The sequence below is a fragment of the Phyllostomus hastatus genome, unplaced genomic scaffold, assembly GCF_019186645.2.
Source record: "Phyllostomus hastatus isolate PE091 unplaced genomic scaffold, TTU_PhHast_1.1 phas_scaffold_93, whole genome shotgun sequence".
Classification (NCBI taxonomy): domain Eukaryota; kingdom Metazoa; phylum Chordata; class Mammalia; order Chiroptera; family Phyllostomidae; genus Phyllostomus; species Phyllostomus hastatus.
The window spans coordinates 15,258,580-15,278,690 of NW_025334042.1; the positions used below are offsets into that span (position 1 = coordinate 15,258,580).

A 20,111-nucleotide genomic window follows, 5' to 3' on the forward strand; every position below is an offset into this window, starting at 1 on the left:
AACCATGAGGCAAAGTCGTCACAAAATAACAATACGAGACCTGCGGTAACACTTCGTTTCTTTATTTCCAATGCTCTTTCATATTCATTAACCATTTTTGACTTAAGACAAAATTGTGAGGTAGGTGGATGGATCCAGAAATTTGCCAGGGGTTGCCTAGGGAGGTGGGGGCTCGGTCCCGTCAACAAACCCAATAAATACTTGTTTAAATGAGCAAGCTATTTGTTGAACACTACGGTGTGCCAGAAACTGTGCCAAAGCTTCAGGGAATTAGAAATAAGCAAACCACAGCCCTACGCTCCAAAGTAATCTAATGGTGAGAAAATAGGGAGCAGACATCTGACTACACAAGATAAGGTAAGTCTCATAAGATGAACATTTAAAGGATGTTAAAGGAGAAAGAAATCACATCCAAACATAAGGGTCAGAAAAAGCTTTTTTTTCAGAATAAAGACTAAGAGTAATGAAGATTCTGACAAACACAAATAGACCTTTCAGAAAGGGAATCATCAAATAGAATGAAGAAAGAAGTCAGGGAATCTTGGTGTACATTTAGGGAACAAAGAATAGACCTTTTATAATTTGGCCCAAGGTTGCAACACATTTTAGAAATCAGTAGGAAATGAAATCAAGGGTAATTTGGGATTACACAGGATAGACTGAGTACCAAGCAGAGGAGCTTATTCTTGCTTCTGTAGGCAACAGCAGAAGGTAATCAGGGCTGATTTTAGAAAATCACAAGAGTTAGAGGCCTGGAGGCCAGAGGAAGTGATATGTGGCCCAAGGAGTAAGGATAGCCCCAACCAGAGTTACTACAGTGGGAAGAGAAAAGAGGTGAAGGCAAAACACATTGGGAAGGAAGGGCTGACAGGACTTGGAAACCTAGATAAAAATCAAATGAACAACCTAGTACTTAGTGATCAAGGCCCCAACTCCAAAAAGGATGAAGAAACTACAGGCCAAAGGATAGCTCTGCTGCCTATCCCCAGCTCCAGGCCTGGGAGGACTTGACCCAGTCAGAGCCACAATCCCACCAGAGTATCTCTAGAAGCAAGAAGTGAGTGGTCTGGGACTTCTTACTTCCCAAAACCCAAACAAAAAGCCTGCGTTCTTTGGATGCAGAAGAGATCTTTAATGCTCATGTTTCTTTCCCTTTAAAAAATATTCCAGTAGAGCCCTGGCTAGTGTGGCCCAGTTGGCTGGACCGTCTTCCTTCAATTCTCGGTCAGGGCACATACATAGATTGTGGGTTCCATCCCCAGTCCAGGGACATACGATCCCTGGTCCAGGAGTGTGCAGAAGGCGGCCAGTCGATGTTTCTCTCACACCTATATTTCTCTGTCTCCCTTCCCCTCTCTCTAAAATCAGCAACAACAACAAAATGCCCTTTGGTGAGGATAAAAAATATTCCAGTAGAATCTGGCAAAAAAAAAAATCTATTCTGTATAAAAAGACAACAGGACTGGAAGTGATCAACGACAGTCTCTCTGCAGTCACTGCTCTCGCATCCCATTTACCTTCCCTTTCCCTACTGAAAACCCTGGCTATCCTCCCATCATCCTTTGCTGAGAACAGGAGCCGGGAACTTCCTTTCTGCTCTAACCCAGTGCTGCTGGGGCTCAAGGATTCCTAGCAAGCAGGCACCTCCCTGCATCAACCCAAAAGTATCTGGGAGAACTAAGAGGGAAGGAGAAAAGAGAAAAGTAAGGGAAATCCATCCTTTTTGGTCCTCATGTTCCTGGCTTTGAAGATATGGCCGTTTCTTCATTTAGACAAGGAGTTCGGAGAAGGGTGACATCAAGCAGGTCTTGGTTCCCTGTGCTTGGCCCTATAGATGTTGACATTTTCATCCTCATCCCGCTGGGCCAGCTCCAGCTGGAAATGCTGGGGCAGGAGGTGCTGAAAGAAGCTCTCTGTCCCATGCTCCTCTCTCATCTTGGAGGCCAGATAGATGGTACCTTGGGGCCCACACAGGTGTTGGAGGGTCCCCAGCAGCAGTGGAAAGGTGGGCTGCAGATACACGATATCAGCCCCCAGCACCAAGTCATAGTCGCCAGGGAAGACATGTTGATCGATCCCCCAGGACAAGGCACAGACCCGGGCCCGGCCTCCAGCTGGCACATTGGCCTGGACGTTGCCCTGGATCTGTTCTAGGGCCAGGGGCAGGTCAGTGATGGTAACATCCCCCCCTGAGAAAGAGGAAGGAGAAGAAATGCAAGTCAGTGGGACCAACAAAGGGGTCTCAGCTCTTGCCCAGAAGGTTCAGAGACCTCAAGGCCTTGAGGACAATGTCTTGACAGACCAAAGTCCACCCTTTGGCTTTTAGTTGCCCTAACCTCCATCTTACCCACTGCCATTCTCATTACTCTACATTCTACAACATCAACATTCTCTCTGAGCTAATCTTCAACCCCTCTGCTCAAAACACAACAGTCACATGTCAGCAGAAGCCTGGAAGGCACTAAGCTGGAGAAGGGCTATGCACCCACCCCTTCCTGACAGACCAGCTTTCAGGAGTCTGGAAAGCTTCCCAGAAGATGTGACCTCAGTGAGCCTTAAAGGACAAGTCAGAGTTAGTCAGGTGGTGCTTTCCAAGCAGAGAACAGGGAGTACAAAGGCCTGGTGGTGAGACAGCATGGAGTATTCAAGGAAGGCTGGACCTTAGATATGTGGAAGGGAGGAGAAAAGTGTCAAGACATGAGAGTAAAGAGAAAAAATGATTATTGATATGCTAAAGAGAGCTGGGCTTGATCCTGAACTGAGGGCAATTGGTTTTAAATGTAGAAGTAGGGGGTGAAGATAACCATATTAGCATCTCAGAAAGCTTCGTTCACATAGTAAATACATGTATTGAGCATCTAAGTTCTGGGAATACAGTGGTGAGCAAGAAAAAACCTCAGCCTTTCTAGAGTTATCCGAGAGGCAGAGACACACTAAGTATTGCAAAACTCTTTAATCATAACCATGATGACCATTAAGAATTCATTCATTCAGTTCTTGCTGGTGTGGCTCAGTGGATAAAATGCTGGCCTGCAAACCAAAGGCCACTGGTTTGATTCCCAGTCAAGGTACATGAGTGGGTTGCAGGCCAGGCCCCCAGCAGGGGGTGGACGAGAGGTAACCACACATTGATGTTTCCCTCCCTCTCTTTCTCCTTCCCTTCCCCTCCCTCTAAAAATAAGTAAATAAAATCTTTAAAAAAAGAATTCATTCATTCCTATTTATTATGTGCCTATATGCCAGGTGCTGAGAATACCACAGTAAACCAATCTAGATGAGAATCCCTCTGCTAATGGAACTTACAGTCTGGTGACAAGAAAGGGACGACAAACGCAACACATAAAATACATTGTACATCAGATGGTAATAAGTGCTCTTTTGAATGAAGCATCAGGCAGGGAAGGAGAGGAAGAACGGCTTGAGGGACAGGCAGAGGATATAATTTTCAGTGGGATGGTTAGGGAAACCCTTACTGAGGAGATAGTTTGGGCAAAGCCCTAATGGAAGTGATGGAACAAACCACTTGGACATTTCAGGCTAAAATGACCAAATGAGGGACCAGTGCATGCAAAAACCTTGAGGCAGGAGTGAACCTGGCAGGCCTAAGGAGCAGCAGGAAGGCCTGCAGCTGGAGCAGAGTAAGTGAAGGAGATGAAAGCGAGCACCAGATCCTAACCAGGGCCTTTTCAGGAGACTATAAGAAATCTGGCTTTTCATCTGGGTGAGATAAGGAGCTACTGGATAATTTTAAATGGAAGAATGGCATACACTGAGTCACGCTTTTAAAGGATTACTCTGGCTGCTGGGATGAGAACCAACAGCAGAGGGGCGGGGTCAGAAGCAAGGAAACCAGTTAGGAGGTAGCTGCACTGACACCAGTGAGGTGATGGTGGTTTGAACCAGGGCAGTAGCAATGTCTGTCTAAGAAATGGTTGGATCCTGAATATATGTTGAAGGTAGAGCCAACAGAATTTGCTGACGGATTAGATACAAAATATTAGAGAGAAATTGAGCCTGGCACCAATTTGGCCTGACAACTGGAAGACTGAATTGCCATTCATCTAGATGAGGAAGACCTTAGGAGGAGCAGGACTGGACAGGAAGATCATGAGTTTGTCTCTGGATACATTAAGTGTGAGATGTCCATCAGACAAGCACATACTATCCAAGTAGCAGGAGGTCACACAAACAAGTCTGGAGGTGGAGAAGGACAAGTCCGCATAGAAAGGGTATTTAAATCCATGACATGATGGGACTGCTTGGGAGTGACTGCAGACAGCAAAGGGAAGGGCTCACAGCACATCTTCTGAGCCCTGGGGCACTCAAATCTCCAGTTGTGAGGATGAAAAGAAACCAACAAAGGAGAATGGAAAAGCAAGGTGGGCAGAAACTAGAAGTGTGGTACCCTGGAAACCAAAGGAAATGCTTCAAGGAGGAAGGAATGCCAAATCCTACAAAGTTAAGAAAGGTGGGCTCATAACTGACTCCTGTGTTTAACTGCATGGAGTTGAAAGTGAAGCTCACAGCTTTGACTAGAACAGCTGGAGTGGATGGGACATGGGGTGGGGGCAGAGCTGTCTACTTGATATGGATTGAGGAAAGAATAGGAAGAGAGGAACCCTTGAGGAATTTTGTTGTAGAAGAGAAATGGTATGGTACCAGGAGAGATAAGTAGGATGTAAAGTTCTTCTGAAGTAGGAGAAATTGCAGTGTATTTATGTGCATTATACACACAGAGAGAATGATCAGAGAGAAGGAAAATCTGATAATGCATGAGAGATGTGGGAGGAGAGGTGTTTGCTGGAATAATGTCTTGGAGTAGATGAGAAGGCTTAATTTCTCTTGACAAGTGGAGGGCTTGACCTTAGCTAGGAGCATAGCATTCAGTCATGGTACACACACAGCAGGAGAGAAGGCAGCACACAGGCCCAGACGCAGAGGTTAGGTGAGCAGAGGTTCTGATAGGAATATGTGGACTTTTTCTATGAGAAAATAGAAGCAATCAGAAGAGATCGAAAACAAAGTCACCAGCTAAGAGTAAAGACCAGAGAGGAAGCATTTGGAGGGTTGAAGGGTAAGAAGGTACAAATCAGAAGTTTAGGAGAAAAAAATAAGTGATTGAGGGAGGTGTAATAAGCTAGCTGGGTAGCACTTAAGGATGAACCTGCAGTTAGTAACAACACATTTAAAATGAAACCAGTCAGCACAGTTGTGTATATACTAGGAGGGCCCAAGCTATCCTGGGAATGGCTGCGTCAAGGAGGCCTTCCCTTGGAAGTGATGTGGAGCTGAGCAGTAAAGAATGCATATGTATTAACCAGCTGTACAAGGATTTCAGACACAGAGTGTGGCCTGTGTGAAGTCTCCAAGGAAGGGAACACCAAGATAGACTTGAGGCCCTGGCTGGGTAGTTCAGTTGGTTAGAGCATCATCCCAATATGCCAAGGTTGTGAGTTCAATCCCCAGTCAGAGCACATACAAGAATCAGCCAGTGAATGCATAAATGGATGGAACAACAAATTGGTCTCTCTCTTTCTCTTTCTATTCCTCTCTCTCCCTCCAAAATCAATAAATTAAAAAAAAAAAGGACAGACTTGAGGAACTGAAAGAAGGGTAATAGGTAGCACAAGGCATACAGGAAGGGGAGGGAGAGGTACAGAAAGAGGCTAGAGAGGGAGGCAGGACATTAGAGGCTATGTTGAACATGTTAGCTCTATCCTGAAAGCAACAAGAAGCTACTGAAAGATGGAATGGCAGGTGATTCCAGTCACATTTTTAAAAAGATCACTCTGACTGCTAGGTGGAACGGACAGAGGTCTCGGGGGTGAAAAGGAGTCAAAGCAGGAAGACCAGTTTGACCAACTGTGGCAGTTTTGGCCAATAATGGTGGTGCCATGGGCTGGGGAGCTGTCAGTGTGCACAGAAAAACATGAGGTTTAAGAGATTGATAGGAGATAAAATCAATAGGACCTGAATAATGGGTATGGGGTTGAGAAAACGAAATGTGTCCAAGGTGATTTCTAGGTTTTCCACTAGGCAGTGGTTTGATTCACTGCGATGGGGAAGTCTGAGGTTTGGGGAAAGTCAAGTCTGGGGACACCAAACTTCCCCATCTAAAAGCTCTCATGAAAATCCAGGGAAGAGATGGCAGCAGCCTGAACTAGAGATGGTGGGAAGAGTACACAACTGGGGGAGCATTAAGGACACGTGACCCATAGGATTGGCTGATTGCTAGGATGGGAGGGGAGAGGGTAAGGAACAAGATGACAGTCACACTTCTGGCTTGGCAGCTGAACAGGGTTCAAAGGAGGAGAAACCAGCCTAGGAGCAAGTGAAAGTAGGTGTTCCCAACCATATTACTTGCCCTCCTCCCACTTTAGCATAACTGCCCAATTCTTATTCACCTATCCTTCATGGAAAACTACTGCTGACACTCCTTCAGTCCCTTTTGAGCCTGCTAAGTTCACACTGTTCACCTCTTTCCCTCCTGACAGATCTTCTCCTTGGATTCCAAGGAGTCAAGGGAGACATGGCCAAAGTATGTCTGCAGGCGCAGTGCACACCTTACCAGGGTTCTTGTACTGTGACACCCTCCCTGTCTTCCCCACTAGACCATGAGCTCCTTGAGGAGAGGAAATCTGTCTTACTTGTATTTTAATGACCTAGCATGACTCCTGGCACACAGAAAATTCCAAATACATGTTGGCCAAATTAATAGAAGAATGAGAAAATCCTGCCTCTGGGAAGATATCCCTGAATATTAACCTAGTCATGTCTCTCCAAACCAGGACATGTTCATTTGCATTTCCAGGGAGATGACATCGTAAGTGTTTTTAAATGAGTGTTTCCTGTGCAAGGTTTTGCCTGACTATCGGATTATAAATTAAGGAACTGTTTCCTTTGTAGTTTTCGGTTCTTGACAAAAACTGAAGCAAAGTTTTTACCTTTTCCTTTCCCAAGTGTGTGGTACCTAATTCCTACCCTACTTCCCACAAAACACATCCTATCCCTCAGAAACTCTTAAGCTTTCTCCCAAGCGATCAAAACCTTAAAAATCTAAAAAAAAAAAAATACTCATAATAAAGTTATAAAACCTTCACTAGGATTTAATACCCACAAGTTACTTTCACACACACAAAACATTTCTTTTGTTAAGGCCTACCAGGTTTTTATATCCTGCTCCCAAATAAACGACCTTGCGGGCTCTGACAGCCAATGAGCCCTGCCTGCCACACAAAGCAGACAGAAAAAAAAGTTTGTTAAAAGAAAAAAAGGTGTTGTTCAGGTCCCAAACCATTCCCAATCTCAAGAATCCAAAAAGTGACGATTTCTCCACACACCCATTCCCCCAACCCTCTCCCGCCACAAAGCTCACGCACCCTGCAGCGCCGCCAAGATCCCCACGATGCCGGTCCCCGCGCCTAGTTCGATCACCTTCTTGTCTCGGAAATCCACATTTTGATTTTCGAAATAGTTGCACAGGGTCAGAGCCTATAGGAGAAAAAAAGAGGGGCGGGGGGGGTGTGTGGGAGACAGTCGCGGGGGAGCTCCATATGGCAAAGGGAGAGTCTGGGGTCTGGATCTCCCGCGGATCCTCGCCCAGGGCCACCCACTCCTCACCGCATCCCACACGCGCGCTGCCACCCCAAGGCGGGACCCGAAGTTCTGCGTGATGCTCAGTACGTGCCCACAGAAACGGAACCGGCTCTTCTCCGAGTAAGAGTCAGCGAAGAGCCCGACCTCCCTCGGGAACACCGATTCGGGCTCGGAGGCTGGATCTTGACGAAGATCCCCCATCTGGCCCAGAGAGTTCGGGGTGCGGTAGCCGGCCCTGGGATCCCGGATCTGGAGCTGGACGGGGGTTGGGGGACCTCGGGCCGCCTCGGCTGCCCCGTGGCACCGAGCCCCGCCTCCCTGAGTTCGCTCTCCTTCCTCCAGTTTGACTTCCTGGGGGTGGAATGAGGAGCCAACCTCCCGCTCCGGTCCCCAGCCCACACCCGACAGGACTCACCCCAGACCAGGCAGATCAGACCCGGCAGTCCTGTCCGAGATCGGGAAAGAGGGGAGCGGCGCGAGGTTTAATTCTACTGTAGGAAGTGGGGTCTCCAGACCTCTTTTACCTGCGTGATGCACGGCTTCCTGCACCCAGGACGGTGACCCAGGCTGGCCGACGCAGGCTGTGGAAGGAGGTTGGGTGCCGGTTCCGGTGTGGCCACCCGGGTTCCACACTCACGGGGCCGAGGCGCCTCGCCGCACCGGCCCCCTCGGGTCCTCCCCGCCCGGCCCGCGGAATTCTCTCCTGGGTCTTTAAGGGGTGGGGTCTGTTTGATGCGTCATCGTTGTGCGCCGCAGACGGCGGTCTCCACGTGAGTTCGGTGGAGACGATCCCGCGGAGGACCATGGCGGGAGCCCAGGCCCTGCAGCCGCAGAAGCGCTACTATCGACAACGTGCTCACTCCAATCCCATGGCGGACCATACGCTGCGCTAGTGAGTGAGCAGGGCAGGAAGGAGGGCGGAATACTCAGAATGGCCCAAAGCCGCCCGGAGAGCGATCTTACTGGGACGGTTGGGAAAGCACAGGATAGCCCCGGGAGGGTGGGCAGGGTCCGGTGCGTTTGGCAGTGGGCGGGGTTGGCGGGGGCGTGGCGTTCTGGCCAAGTCTTCGAGGCGGTGCAAGACTGGCTGGAGAAAAATTGTTGCTGAGACTGAAGTAATGGCGGCAGAGTGCTCTTTACAACTTAAGGTTTCCTTTGTCGGATTTAATAAAAAGACAAACACCCAATCCTACCCTCACCTTACTCCATCCTCTTCGCGCAGAGCACGTGAACAAAGTAACATCCCAGTGCCTTAGACAGCCACTCTGTGGGAGAAGGGGAACTTGTGCCCAACCAGAGTCACATCAACCCCAAATTACGGAGATGGGCTGGTCTGCAATCATGGGCCTCATGATGGGCCTGTGATTCACAGGGTGGTTTCCACTTTGCCTGCCTCCCAGAGGGCACTGGGCCCGCTGTTGCAGAATTTTTGAGACACCCTCGCAACTACTTAACACTCTTACCATCCACCCACGCACATGAAGTACCACTTCTGCTTTGGTATGGCCAGCTTTCTCATATTTCTCACGTCTTCTCTCCAACAGCCCTGTGAAGCCAGAGGAGATGGATTGGTCTGAGTTATACCCAGAATTCTTCGCTCCATTGACTCAAAATCTGAGCCATGATGATCCAAAGGATAAGAAAGAAAAGAGAGCTCAGGCCCAAGTGGAGTTTGCAGACATAGGCTGTGGCTATGGTGGCCTGTTAGGTAACATTCTGTCTGGCCCTTTCTCTGGACAGGGCGAAGCAGTGCCTAGATTCTGCCACCTCAGCAGTTTGGTGGGGGCCATAGTTGGCCTTTCCCCTTCGGACCCAACACTGGTGCTATGACGTCAGTGTGGAGTGTCTCCACCTTCCCTCTACTCTGGGTCTGTGGCCTTTGCCCTGGAGAAGGGAGGGGGCTGCCTCAAATGCCTCTTAGAACTTAGGTTGTCCAGTCTGGCCTTGCCCCTGGCTCCAGTCACTACGTGAGCCATTTCACCTGCCAAGTGTCGGGTCAGTGAGCTGTTAAGCACAAGCATCAGAGATTAGCCAGTGTGGCCAGTGATCCTGAACAGACTTTCTCAGGGATTCCACCACTCCCCCCTTCCTCACCAGAGCTCATTCCTGCTGCTCCACTCTCCTGTTGTTGAGTTCCTCTTGTATTGTCTATATTGCCCCAGATGTGCTTGCTGAGCCACTTCTCTATTTTTAATTCTCCTCCAAGAGATGAGGGCATGACGGAGATGAAGAGTGTGATACTTGGTGGCAGAAACTTTGGTTCAAGTTCCAGTTCTCTCCTTAGCTTTGTGACCTTAAGCATTTCTGACCCTCAGTTTCCTCATATTCACAACTTACCACAGAGCACCAAGAGTATTAAATGAGAGAATGTGTAAGAACATTAAAGCATTTGCAGATATACATGTATTCCCAGGCCCTCCCACTTCCAGTTCTGGTGACAATTTTTGAATCTCCCCAACCTTCTCCAACGTAGAAGCATCCGTATAGACATTTCTCTGCCCACACTTGCCATTCCTGTTTTGGTGGTTGCAAACTAAGGTTTCCTTTCCTTTATTGACTCCTTTGAAGTTCCTGCAGTATGAGGTCAATGATTCCATTCCTATTTCTGTGCCTAGTGGAACTGTCACCGCTGTTCCCAAACACGCTGATTCTGGGTCTGGAGATCCGGGTAAAGGTCTCAGACTATGTACAGGACCGGATTCGAGCCCTACGAGCAGCTCCTGGAGGTGGCTTCCAGAACATCGCCTGTCTCCGTAGCAATGCCATGAAACACCTTCCCAACTTCTTCTGCAAGGGCCAGGTGGGGAGGGGCCCTGGGGGATTAGGCTGGCAGGAAGGTGAGACATGGAGGCCAGACTCTCACCACCCAGGCAATGCATGTCTGTCTCACAGCTGACAAAGATGTTCTTCCTCTTCCCTGACCCACATTTCAAGCGGACAAAGCACAAGTGGCGAATCATCAGTCCCACATTGCTGGCAGAATATGCCTACGTGCTGAGAGTTGGGGTGAGTTGAAAGTGGGAAGGAGGGTGGGGTGAGTGACCTCTTCAGGGACCTTACGCTAAGAATTCAATGGGAGTACATTCCATTATCTCACTGCTCAATTGCATGTAGCCCTCTCCTCCCCCTACCCCCGATTTTGCCTATTCAGGGGCTAGTGTATACTATAACCGATGTGCTGGAACTACATGAATGGATGTGTACGCATTTTGAAGGGCACCCCTTGTTTGAGCGTGTACCTGTGGAGGAGCTGGTAAGTTGGGGGCCTACAGGAAATTGTGAAGACACAGGCCCATTCCAGAGAGTGGTTCAATATTCTTTGAACCCAGCTCAGTGACAAGAGGATGGGATGGGAGTCTTGGGGCCAGAGGTGGGCGAGAACTTACTGGACCCTTCTCTCAGAGTGAAGACCCCATTGTTGGACATTTGGGCACCTCAACCGAGGAGGGAAAGAAAGTTCTACGCAACGGAGGAAAGAATTTCCCAGCCATCTTTCGAAGAATACAGGATCCCACCCTCCAGGCGGTGACCCCCAATCCTACCCCTACTGGTCACTGACTGCTTACCTTGCTTTATCTGGACTCCGTATTCCAGGAACTAGAAAGAAGATCAGCCCCCTGGACCTTCCCAGCTGAGACTGTTGGGGCTCAGAGGCAATAGTCTCTCAAAGAAGTTGGGGAACTGCCCAAGGCCAAACCCTGGTTTTCACAAATATCCTTGCTTCCTCTCACCTTCCTGACCCTCTATGGCTTTCAGAAAGCAGAGGAAGCTGACCAGGAAGGTCAGAAGACCTCGGACCAGAAGGGACCGCTTGGGAGGGTGTGGGGTCTTGCCCTCCATTAGCACTTCTTTCTCCCTCTGGGATCTCTGTCTCAAGTGAGGAATACAGTTCTCCGCTGTCCAACTAAACTGCCTGCTAGGCTCAAATCACATGTCCACTTGTGTGCCCTTTGCAGTCCTGGGAATAACGTTTGCATGGGCGCATGCCCTGCTGCTATTTCTCAGGGAAGGCTAGAATGTGTATCAGGTGCCTCCCATCCTCTCCCTGCCTAAGACTTGACCTGGGGAATCTGTGCTCCTTTTATTATGGCTGTCTCTGAAGGGCCCCAGGGAGGGTGTGGGTTGGAGACCCTCCTTTTTCATATTGACCTCCTATTCCAGAACTTTGGAGCTGACTGGCTGGCACAGAGACTGATGGGGGGGGGGTGGGAGAATAAGGAGCAGAAAACTAAACTGGAGGATTCTGAGGCTAAAAGTGGAAAGGGGCTGCAGACTACAAAGCTCCCTGGGAAAGACAGTCAGCTGGAGATTCCGAGCACTCATTTATCCCTTGCTGTGCCCAGCAGTCCAGAGAAATCTCTGAACTTCTCTAATTTGCACAAGTTCATTTCTGCTCCGCAAGCCCCAAATTCCCATAGCTAGGACAGGGCTTGTTTACCTAACAGCACCACCCACAGACCTCCACAAGGAACAAAGATGAAGGCTTCAGGACCCATTTTAGCCCATGAACTCACTTGCCTTCTGCCCAGTGTCAGGTCCAGGAGGTGGGTGAGATGTGGTAATGCAAGAAAATTCTGCTCACATAGGTGCAGCCTGATGAGCCAAGAATATGGGGACAGCTACAGCTGTTCCTCTTCCTAGCTTGCTTCCCTTCCCGGAGGAGCTGGAGGATGGGGAATTCCTGAGAATGGGCTAAGGGTCTGGCTCCCCGGAGAAGTGGTGGGTATATTGGACTGACTCTATCTTGGTCACCTAAACCTTACTAAATAGCCTTTCCCAGGAAGAGGTCTTCAGGCTGCTGGACTAGGGTGCCAGCCCAGAAGGGGAAATTGAGGCAGGCCTCCCCTCCCAAGAGGGTCATTGCAACTCAAGATCCCAGGAAGCTGTGGAGACAGCCTCAGCCCCTCCTACTGTTCTAGGTGCTAATCCCAGCACAGACCACTCAGGAAAGAGGATTGGCTGAGTAACTTGGAGAAGGGGCGTCACCACTATCTCGCCCAAGGGTTAAATAGGGGTACAGGCAAGATGCTCAGAAGTACTGTATTCCTGAACCAGATCATGACCCAGCCCCTCAAGCTCGCCTCCAGAGTGTTGCATCGCGCCCGCTGTGCTTCCGAGCCGGGCGCCTCACTGGGCTCCAGAAGCTCTGGCTCAGCGCCCTGGAGCTTGGCGGACATCCCAGGCCCCTCCACGCCGGGTTTCCTTGCCGAACTTTTCTGCAAGGGGGGACTGTCGCGGCTACACGAGCTGCAGGTAGAGGGGGACCCTGTTCTGGGACTGAATGCTGGGGAAACAGACAAGTGTAAAAAGTAAGAGGGAAGGCCAGTGAGAACGGATGCCTGTGAATTACAGAAAAGACAAGTGGGGATTTGGGGCTTTAGGTCGAGCTGCGCAGAGTCCACCCCCCACACCCAGCAGAGGCATTCACTCAAAAAGTGCCTTCTAGGGGGGAAGAAGTCTGGAAGCCAGGTAAGGCAGGTAGGTCCAGGACAAATGTACGGGAGGCAGAAACGCACACTACCTTCCCCGTGCATTCGGCGCGTTGGGCTTAAAACTACCTGCACACCAATACAGTCAGTGGGGGCTCGTCCTGAAATGGACAGTCTGCATGAGGAACCTTTAGGGATTTTCCTGCTGCGGTTCCGCCCATGTAACCAAAGAGAGGTACTGAATGTCTAAGCAAAGTTTTTCCGTTTTGCCCATCACACTCGAACTTTCTAGAGATGGGAAGTGGAGTGAAGAGTAGGAGGGATTTGCAGCACTAGAACCATACACTAGCTGGGAGTTCGCAAAGGAGCAGAAAGCTCCCTTTCCAAAGTCCAGCAATGCCCTTGGCCTTGGCACGGGCCAAGCTGGGAGTCCCCTGCCTGTGTCTCCAGGATTCACCGTGCCCATTCTCCCAGGTTAGGGGCACCGCGCGCTTCGGTCCTGTGTGGTTGGCCAGCTTCGGGAAGGTGCGCACGGTGTACGTGGCGGCCCCTACACTCATTGAGCAACTGCTGCGACAGGAGGGGCCCCGGCCGGAGCGCTGCAGCTTCTCGCCCTGGGTTGAGCACCGTCGCCGGCGCCAGCGGGCTTGCGGACTGCTCACCGCGTGAGTCCTCTCTGGCCCCAAAGCCCAGAACGTCTGCTGCGCCCTTCTCCTGTGGCGGGTCTGGAGACAGTCGGGTGTATGGGCTGCCGTTTCACCCAGACTCTGGCAAAGAGGGGTTTCCACCTCAGTCGGTTTCGCCCAAAGTCAGGTAGAGCCCAGTCGTCGCCCCACCCCCTTACCCCGTCCTTCTTTTAAGAACAGAATCCTGGATACTGGCAAAATGGTCTAGGGTACCAGATAGAATGCAAGATTCTGTGAGTCAGGCTACCCAGGAACCCAGGCCCCTCTGGGGCAGGAAATGAGTAACGAGGAAGAGAGACGAAAGGAAGGGGGACGAAAGGCGGGCACAGACAAGGCAGGTTCCTGTACCCCGAGAAAGTAGACGCAACCCTTCATCTAGCCACCAGAGCCGAACGCGCTCCTCAACCGCAGCCAACTGCGTCCAGCGGTCTCCACACACCCCAGTCTGCCCTGACGCGCCCTCTCTCCGTACCCTCGCAGGGAAGGCGAAGAATGGCAAAGGCTCCGCAGCCTCCTTGCCCCGCTCCTCCTCCGGCCTCAAGCGGCTGCCCGCTATGCCAGGACCCTAGACAACGTGGTTCTTGACCTTGTGCAACGGCTGCGATGCCAACGGGGACGCGGTGCTGGCCCCCCCGCCCTGGTTCGTGATGTAGCCGGAGAGTTTTACAAGTTTGGACTGGAAGGTGAGTCTCTAGACAGTTCGGGGCAAGCTTAGAAAGCACCCGCAAGGGGATGAGGGGTTGTTCCCCAGCCCCTGCCCGTGTCCTGAGAGCGCCCCCTCTCGGTCAGGCATAGCTGCCGTGTTGCTGGGCTCGCGCCTGGGCTGCCTGGAAGCCAAAGTGCCTCCAGATACAGAGACGTTCATTCACGCCGTGGGATCTGTGTTTGTGTCCACACTGTTGACCATGGCGATGCCCGAATGGCTGAACCGCCTTGTGCCGGGACCCTGGGGGCGCCTTTGCCAAGATTGGGACCAGATGTTTGCATTTGGTAAGGCACAGAAATGAAGTGTGGACAGGGGATCGTAATGCTGTTCAGGGATAGTGAGGCATTCGGGCTTCTTCTCTCCTCGCAGCCCAGAAGCACATGGAACGGCGAGAGGCTGAGATAGCCATGAGGAGCCAGAGAAGGCCTGAGGAGGAAAAGGGATCTGGGGTGCACCTGACCTACTTCCTGTTCCAGGAACAGTTGCCTGCCCCTTCCATCCTGGGGAATGTGACAGAGCTGCTGCTAGCCGGAGTGGACACGGTAAAGTTCTCCCTCCTTTCCGAGCTTGGCCTCCCCAAGCAGCTCAGTCCTGCAGAGGATTCACTGTGGCCCTCCATACCAGCTTCGGTTATCACTTCCTGAGCTCCAGGCAGCTTCATATTCTGCTCCCTATACAGGTTCCCCTCTCTTAATACTTCCGATGCTCTCACCTGTCCTCTCAGGTGTCCAACACCCTCGCCTGGGCTTTATATGAGCTGTCCCGACACCCAGAAGTCCAAACAGCACTCCATGCTGAGATCACAGCTGCCTTGGGCCAGGGGTCCAATGCCCACTCCTCAGCCACTGCCCTGTCCCAGCTGCCCCTGCTGAAGGCGGTTCTCAAGGAGGTGCTAAGGTGAGGGGACAGTAGAGGAGGGGCTAGAGAAAATGCTGGGGAAGGGCTGAAGAGGCAGACAGTACAAGCAAGCAGGCAGAAAACAGAATTAAGTGGTACTCCTGGCCAAGAATGGGTTTGGAACTTGCCAGCAGGTGAGGGAGGGTAATGGCCCCCAACCTCACCCTTCTGTCTCTCCTTGTGCTCTGCAACCCAGACTGTACCCTGTAGTGCCTGGAAATTCCCGTGTTCCAGACAGGGACATTCGTGTAGGCGATTATACTATCCCCAAAAACGTGAGTAGAGCCTATGGGTCCATTTTGCTAAGCCTCTCTCACTGTCATGGCCCCTGTCCTGTAACAGCTCTCCATAAACCCTTCAAACCCTCCGCTCGCCTGAATGCAGTGGAGAAATCCTTCCAGAAGCAGCCCCAGGAAATTTCCCCATCACCCACCAGAACTTGCCTTCATTCCAGTCCATGTAGCCTCTTCTCCGTGTCCCTCCCTGCATTCCTGGGCCAAAATTGGCAAGTTTGTGTTTTTCCCTCACCAGACGCTGGTCACTCTGTGTCACTATGCTACTTCAAGGGACCCTACTCAGTTCCCAGAGCCAAATACTTTTCGTCCAGCTCGCTGGCTGGGGGAAGGTCCAGCTCCCCACCCATTTGCATCTCTTCCCTTTGGCTTCGGCAAGCGCAGCTGCATGGGGAGACGCCTGGCAGAGCTTGAGCTGCAAATGGCTTTGGCCCAGGTGAGTGATCTAGACTGAGAGGGACCTAACACTCTAAAGCTGTGAGCTCCTCTTCTGACAAGCATAGGAAAACAGTTAAGATTTGGTAGACCTAATTCTCTGAAATATGTAAATCCCATTATAGGCCTAGAAACCAAGTGAGGGCATTTGGACTATCTTTTTCCCTACCATAATTCATTGTCCTGATTAACCAAGACGTCCATTACCAGCCACAGGTGCCATTCCAACCTTGACCACCCTAACACTCATAATGCCTATGACCAAAAGGGCCCAACACTGTAGACACCTCTCATAGTGACAGCCTTCTTCCTCCCTTTTCAGATCTTGACCCACTTTGAGGTACAGCCTGAGCCAGGCGCTGCTCCGATCAGACCCATGACCCGGACTGTGCTGGTGCCCGAGAGGAGCATTAACCTACAGTTTGTGGACAGATAGTCCTGTGGAAGGATGCTGTTATCATTACCCTTTCTCTTTTCATGGAGGTTTACTAGGCATAAGAGCAAGAGATGTGTGTTTCCCCTGAGGACTGTCTATCTGATCAGACTGGTCAGAATGGCCATAGCAAATGGTTTGAGGCAGCCCTGACCAAGGTGTGAAGTGTGCATTTGGCCTGACCCAGCAGGCCCAGAGAAAACCATAGTCCCTCTGCCTGTGCAGCCCTTCTCCTGGTTGTGTCATATGTATCCTTCCAGGGCTAGCTCAGACTTTAATGAATAATGCTGGGCGATCTGAGGGAGAATTCCACTGCTGCCCTTTTGGGGCTTCCACAGTGTTCGTTGATGCTGCTGGCTAAGCTCTTAGCATGACACAAGCTAAGTACTTGTGCATCTGGTCTGCACCTGGTTGGTCCTCTCTCCTTGTTATGTGAGCTCTTTGAGAGGAAAAATGAGGCCTTATTCAGTCTTTATATCCCCTACCAGGGCCTATCCCTAAGTGATACCACACAAATTCTCAGACTGAATCTGGACCATCTAGCAGAAGGTTACCAAAGCTCCAAGCAGCTTACCAAGATCTGTCTACCCCATTCCTTCTCACCTTGCCTCTAGGAGGGTGAGTCTGCCCTTGCCTGGTTTATGATTTAAAAAAAAAAAAAAACTATCCTTGAGCCCTGGCTGGCATGGCTCAGTGGATTGAGTGCAGGTTGCAAACCAAAGCATCGCAGGTTCGATTCCCAGTCAGGGCACGTGCCTGGGTTGCAGGCCATGGCCCCCAGCAACTGCACATTGATGTTTCTCTCTCTCTCTCTTTCTCCCTCCGTTCCCTCTCTAAAAATAAATAAATAAAATCTTAAAAAAAAACTATCCTTGAAAAAAACAAAACAAAACAACAACAATCTTTGCTCCTCTGGTCACTATTAAATTGGCTTGCCCCACCACTTAGTTCCTAAGCAGAGACATTTCAGGTCTTGTCCCTGTGTATGCCTTCTTTTTATATTTTGAAAATTTGAACTATTCATAGTTTTGAAATTAAAAAAAAAAAATCCTGAAGGTTCCCTCCTTGATTTTTGACTTATTTCTCTCTCACTCCCACTTCCTACAAGACCTGGAGGCAATATCCTCACCCAAATCCCCAACCTTGGTATCTCAGACCCTGGAGTGACCCCATAACATGGGAGGTCTAGACACTTGGAAAATGGATTTGCATTGCAGACCCAGACATGTTTCTGTGTGGAGTGAGAACAGCCAAGTCTGGCTCCCTGGGAGAGATTAAGGGGGTGATAGTGAAAAGTAACCATAAGGGCTGTAAAAGTGGGTTGGGAACTAGGGATTTGCAGAGATGGCCAGAGGCAACTGACTCTTTGGTAGAAGTGTTTTTGGAGCCTAGACTGAAGGGCATCCTAGAATGGCTACTCTGCCCTCTCTGGAAAAGTTGCTCCAAAGTCATTTTCTTTGGAGAAAGGCAAGGATACAGGCAGAGAAGTGAAGTCAGACAGAATGAAAACTCAGTGTGGGGGCGGCCAGAAGCCCTGGGGCACCAAGGCAGAAGGGGGCAGGTAGAGGGAGCCTGTTTCCCTGAGTCAGCAGTCTCTGGCCCCCCAGAAGTTGGGTGCAGTCCTCCCCTTGTGATATATACAGATTAACTCATCTTCCACACACATAAATCTCTCAGCACACTCCCCGCAGCTCCCTGTGTAGTCCGGATTATCCTTTCCATGTCAGGACTTGTCCCCTTGCTCCTGCTCTGCTCACACCCCCTTCCAATTAGCTAGATAGAGATGGAGATTTCAATTTACACTTCCTCCCCACCCCCCCACCCCCACCTCAGCCTCCTGCCCTAGACATAGATCCCTGACCACAGAAACTCCACTGGTCACCACACCTGGGGAGTATCCATTTATGTAAGATCAATAGAGGGCGTGTTGTACCCAAGGCCCTGTGCAGAAACCAAGGTTTTTGCCTTTCCCCTCCTCTCAAGTCCTTCTTTACCACACTCAGTCTCCACCCCAATGCCCCTATCACCAACCTCAGCTCGAACCTAAGTGACTTGAGTTTTAGCAGATTTGAGCTTTGAGAGAATAAAACCCCCGTTCCCTCTCAGACCCTTTCCCGTGAACTCATTGATGAGGACTCTGTACACCCACACTCCTCATTGGGCAAGCTGGGCTGCTCACTTGAGGAGAGCAACAGTTTCTATGACCCCTTTCCTGGACATGAATCTCTTTAAGTTAGAAAAGGGAAGGATGGGGGACTGTGCTTATTGCTGGTCCCAACCCCAACACCAAGACAGTCAGTCAATGGTGATGAAAGGAAGAGGAATATACTGTCTCACTTGGCCTGGTGTTAGGACCCAGAGTGGAGATGGAAATAGTGGATCTGTGAGCCTATGTTCTTGGGATTGTTTAAACTTCCACGTGGGACCATCAAGGGGGCAGCCCAGGCTTGACACAGGAAACCCCAACTGTGTAATACCGACCTGAACCCTATCTACCAGGACAGGCACTAGCAGGCACTCTGATTTGCTATCTCCCTTTCAATCCCCACCAACTATTCTGTGAATAGCAAATCAGTAAAGTCTGGCTCTTCTGTCTGCTCAAGTAGGGAATGTGGAGGCTTATCTCTCTGGGGAAACAATTTCCCACTGGAAAAATGGCAGTGGGGGTTGCTCAGCCTCAGTTGCCTCTCCACTTTGATCCCTGGAAGTGATACACTTTCACACCTCCAGGTGACTCAAATCCAAGTCCAACTTTGGTTTCTACAATCCCAGGAAAGTCTGGTTGCTAGCACCATGGACAGCAACCAAGACCCTTTTGGAGAGGGGTGGGCAATGACCCAGGCAAAGCTATGTGACCGTTGGTAGATAAGCATCTCCTCCAAAACATCCCCAGGGAAGAGGAAAAGCAGAAAACCTTCCCTGAAAGAAGGACTAATAATAGGAAAGGCCTCTGGATCCAACTTGAGCCAAGTGTGAATTAATTTAATTGCTGATGAGCCTTTCACCATCATTCATACAATACACAGCTCCAAGGCCTCAGGAGAAAGGGGTGAGGCTTTAACTAGTCCTTCCCCAGCTCCTCCTCTATAGACACCTGCCCTCGACACTGCTGCCTCCAAGCACAACACCTTCCAGTGAATACCACTAGCTGCGATACGCCAGGATCAGACCTATGACCCTAAACTGCCATAGGAGATTACACTGGAGCTGGAAACTCAGCTCATGGAAGGATTCTGACCCTCTTACTCCAAATGAGTCCAAATTCACTTCCAACTGCTTCTCCAAATGAGCACATAACCTGAGGACTCATAGAATCCAAATGATCCCCAGAGTAAGGAGAGCAGCAGCCTTCCCCTACCCCATGTTTACAGGGTTGGAGGAGCTCTTGTTCTTACAAGTAACCACCATCCTTTACACCTGCAACGTCTGTTTCCCCTCATATTTATATATCTATTATGGCACTCAACACACATTTCCGAGGCTCTGTGCAGCTCCAAATGAAAAACACATTTTGAAATTTGTTAACTAGCTACTTAAAATAAATGAACCATCATCTCATGTAGAAATCTTTTTATGCCATCACTGATTTTCTTTGCAATGGCACTCAACATGTCCCTTCTTTATCCTTATTCCAAC

At 50.2% G+C, this 20,111-nt stretch overlaps 3 protein-coding genes across 5 annotated transcripts; 2 read left to right on the forward strand and 1 right to left on the reverse strand.

The window, feature by feature from the left end:
- Nucleotides 1-48: 48 nt before the first annotated feature.
- On the reverse strand, nt 49-7,899 carry EEF1AKMT3 (EEF1A lysine methyltransferase 3). Its single transcript, XM_045829590.1, has 3 exons — nt 7,621-7,899; nt 7,380-7,491; nt 49-2,189 (listed from the first exon to the last, which is right to left on the reverse strand). The coding sequence occupies exons 1-3, from the start codon at nt 7,795-7,797 to the stop codon at nt 1,798-1,800; spliced, it is 681 nt and encodes a 226-aa protein (XP_045685546.1). The 5' UTR covers nt 7,798-7,899; the 3' UTR covers nt 49-1,797.
- A 222-nt stretch (nt 7,900-8,121) lies between these two features.
- On the forward strand, nt 8,122-11,523 carry METTL1 (methyltransferase 1, tRNA methylguanosine). Of its 3 annotated transcripts, none has more exons than XM_045829587.1 (6): nt 8,122-8,488; nt 9,141-9,304; nt 10,212-10,396; nt 10,489-10,602; nt 10,748-10,849; nt 10,999-11,523. In XM_045829587.1, the coding sequence occupies exons 1-6, from the start codon at nt 8,400-8,402 to the stop codon at nt 11,152-11,154; spliced, it is 810 nt and encodes a 269-aa protein (XP_045685543.1). In that variant the 5' UTR covers nt 8,122-8,399; the 3' UTR covers nt 11,155-11,523. The 3 variants fall into 3 exon arrangements, with proteins under 3 accessions (XP_045685543.1, XP_045685544.1, XP_045685545.1); XM_045829588.1 differs by having other exon boundaries at nt 10,531-10,602; XM_045829589.1 differs by lacking the exon at nt 10,748-10,849.
- Nucleotides 11,524-12,653: 1,130 nt separating this feature from the next.
- On the forward strand, nt 12,654-17,235 carry LOC123812846 (25-hydroxyvitamin D-1 alpha hydroxylase, mitochondrial). The gene is made up of 9 exons (XM_045829734.1): nt 12,654-12,849; nt 13,500-13,690; nt 14,192-14,394; nt 14,501-14,701; nt 14,787-14,959; nt 15,142-15,314; nt 15,511-15,589; nt 15,846-16,043; nt 16,365-17,235. Exons 1-9 carry the CDS (start codon nt 12,655-12,657, stop codon nt 16,476-16,478), a joined length of 1,527 nt encoding a protein of 508 aa, XP_045685690.1. The 5' UTR covers nt 12,654; the 3' UTR covers nt 16,479-17,235.
- Nucleotides 17,236-20,111: the final 2,876 nt, after the last annotated feature.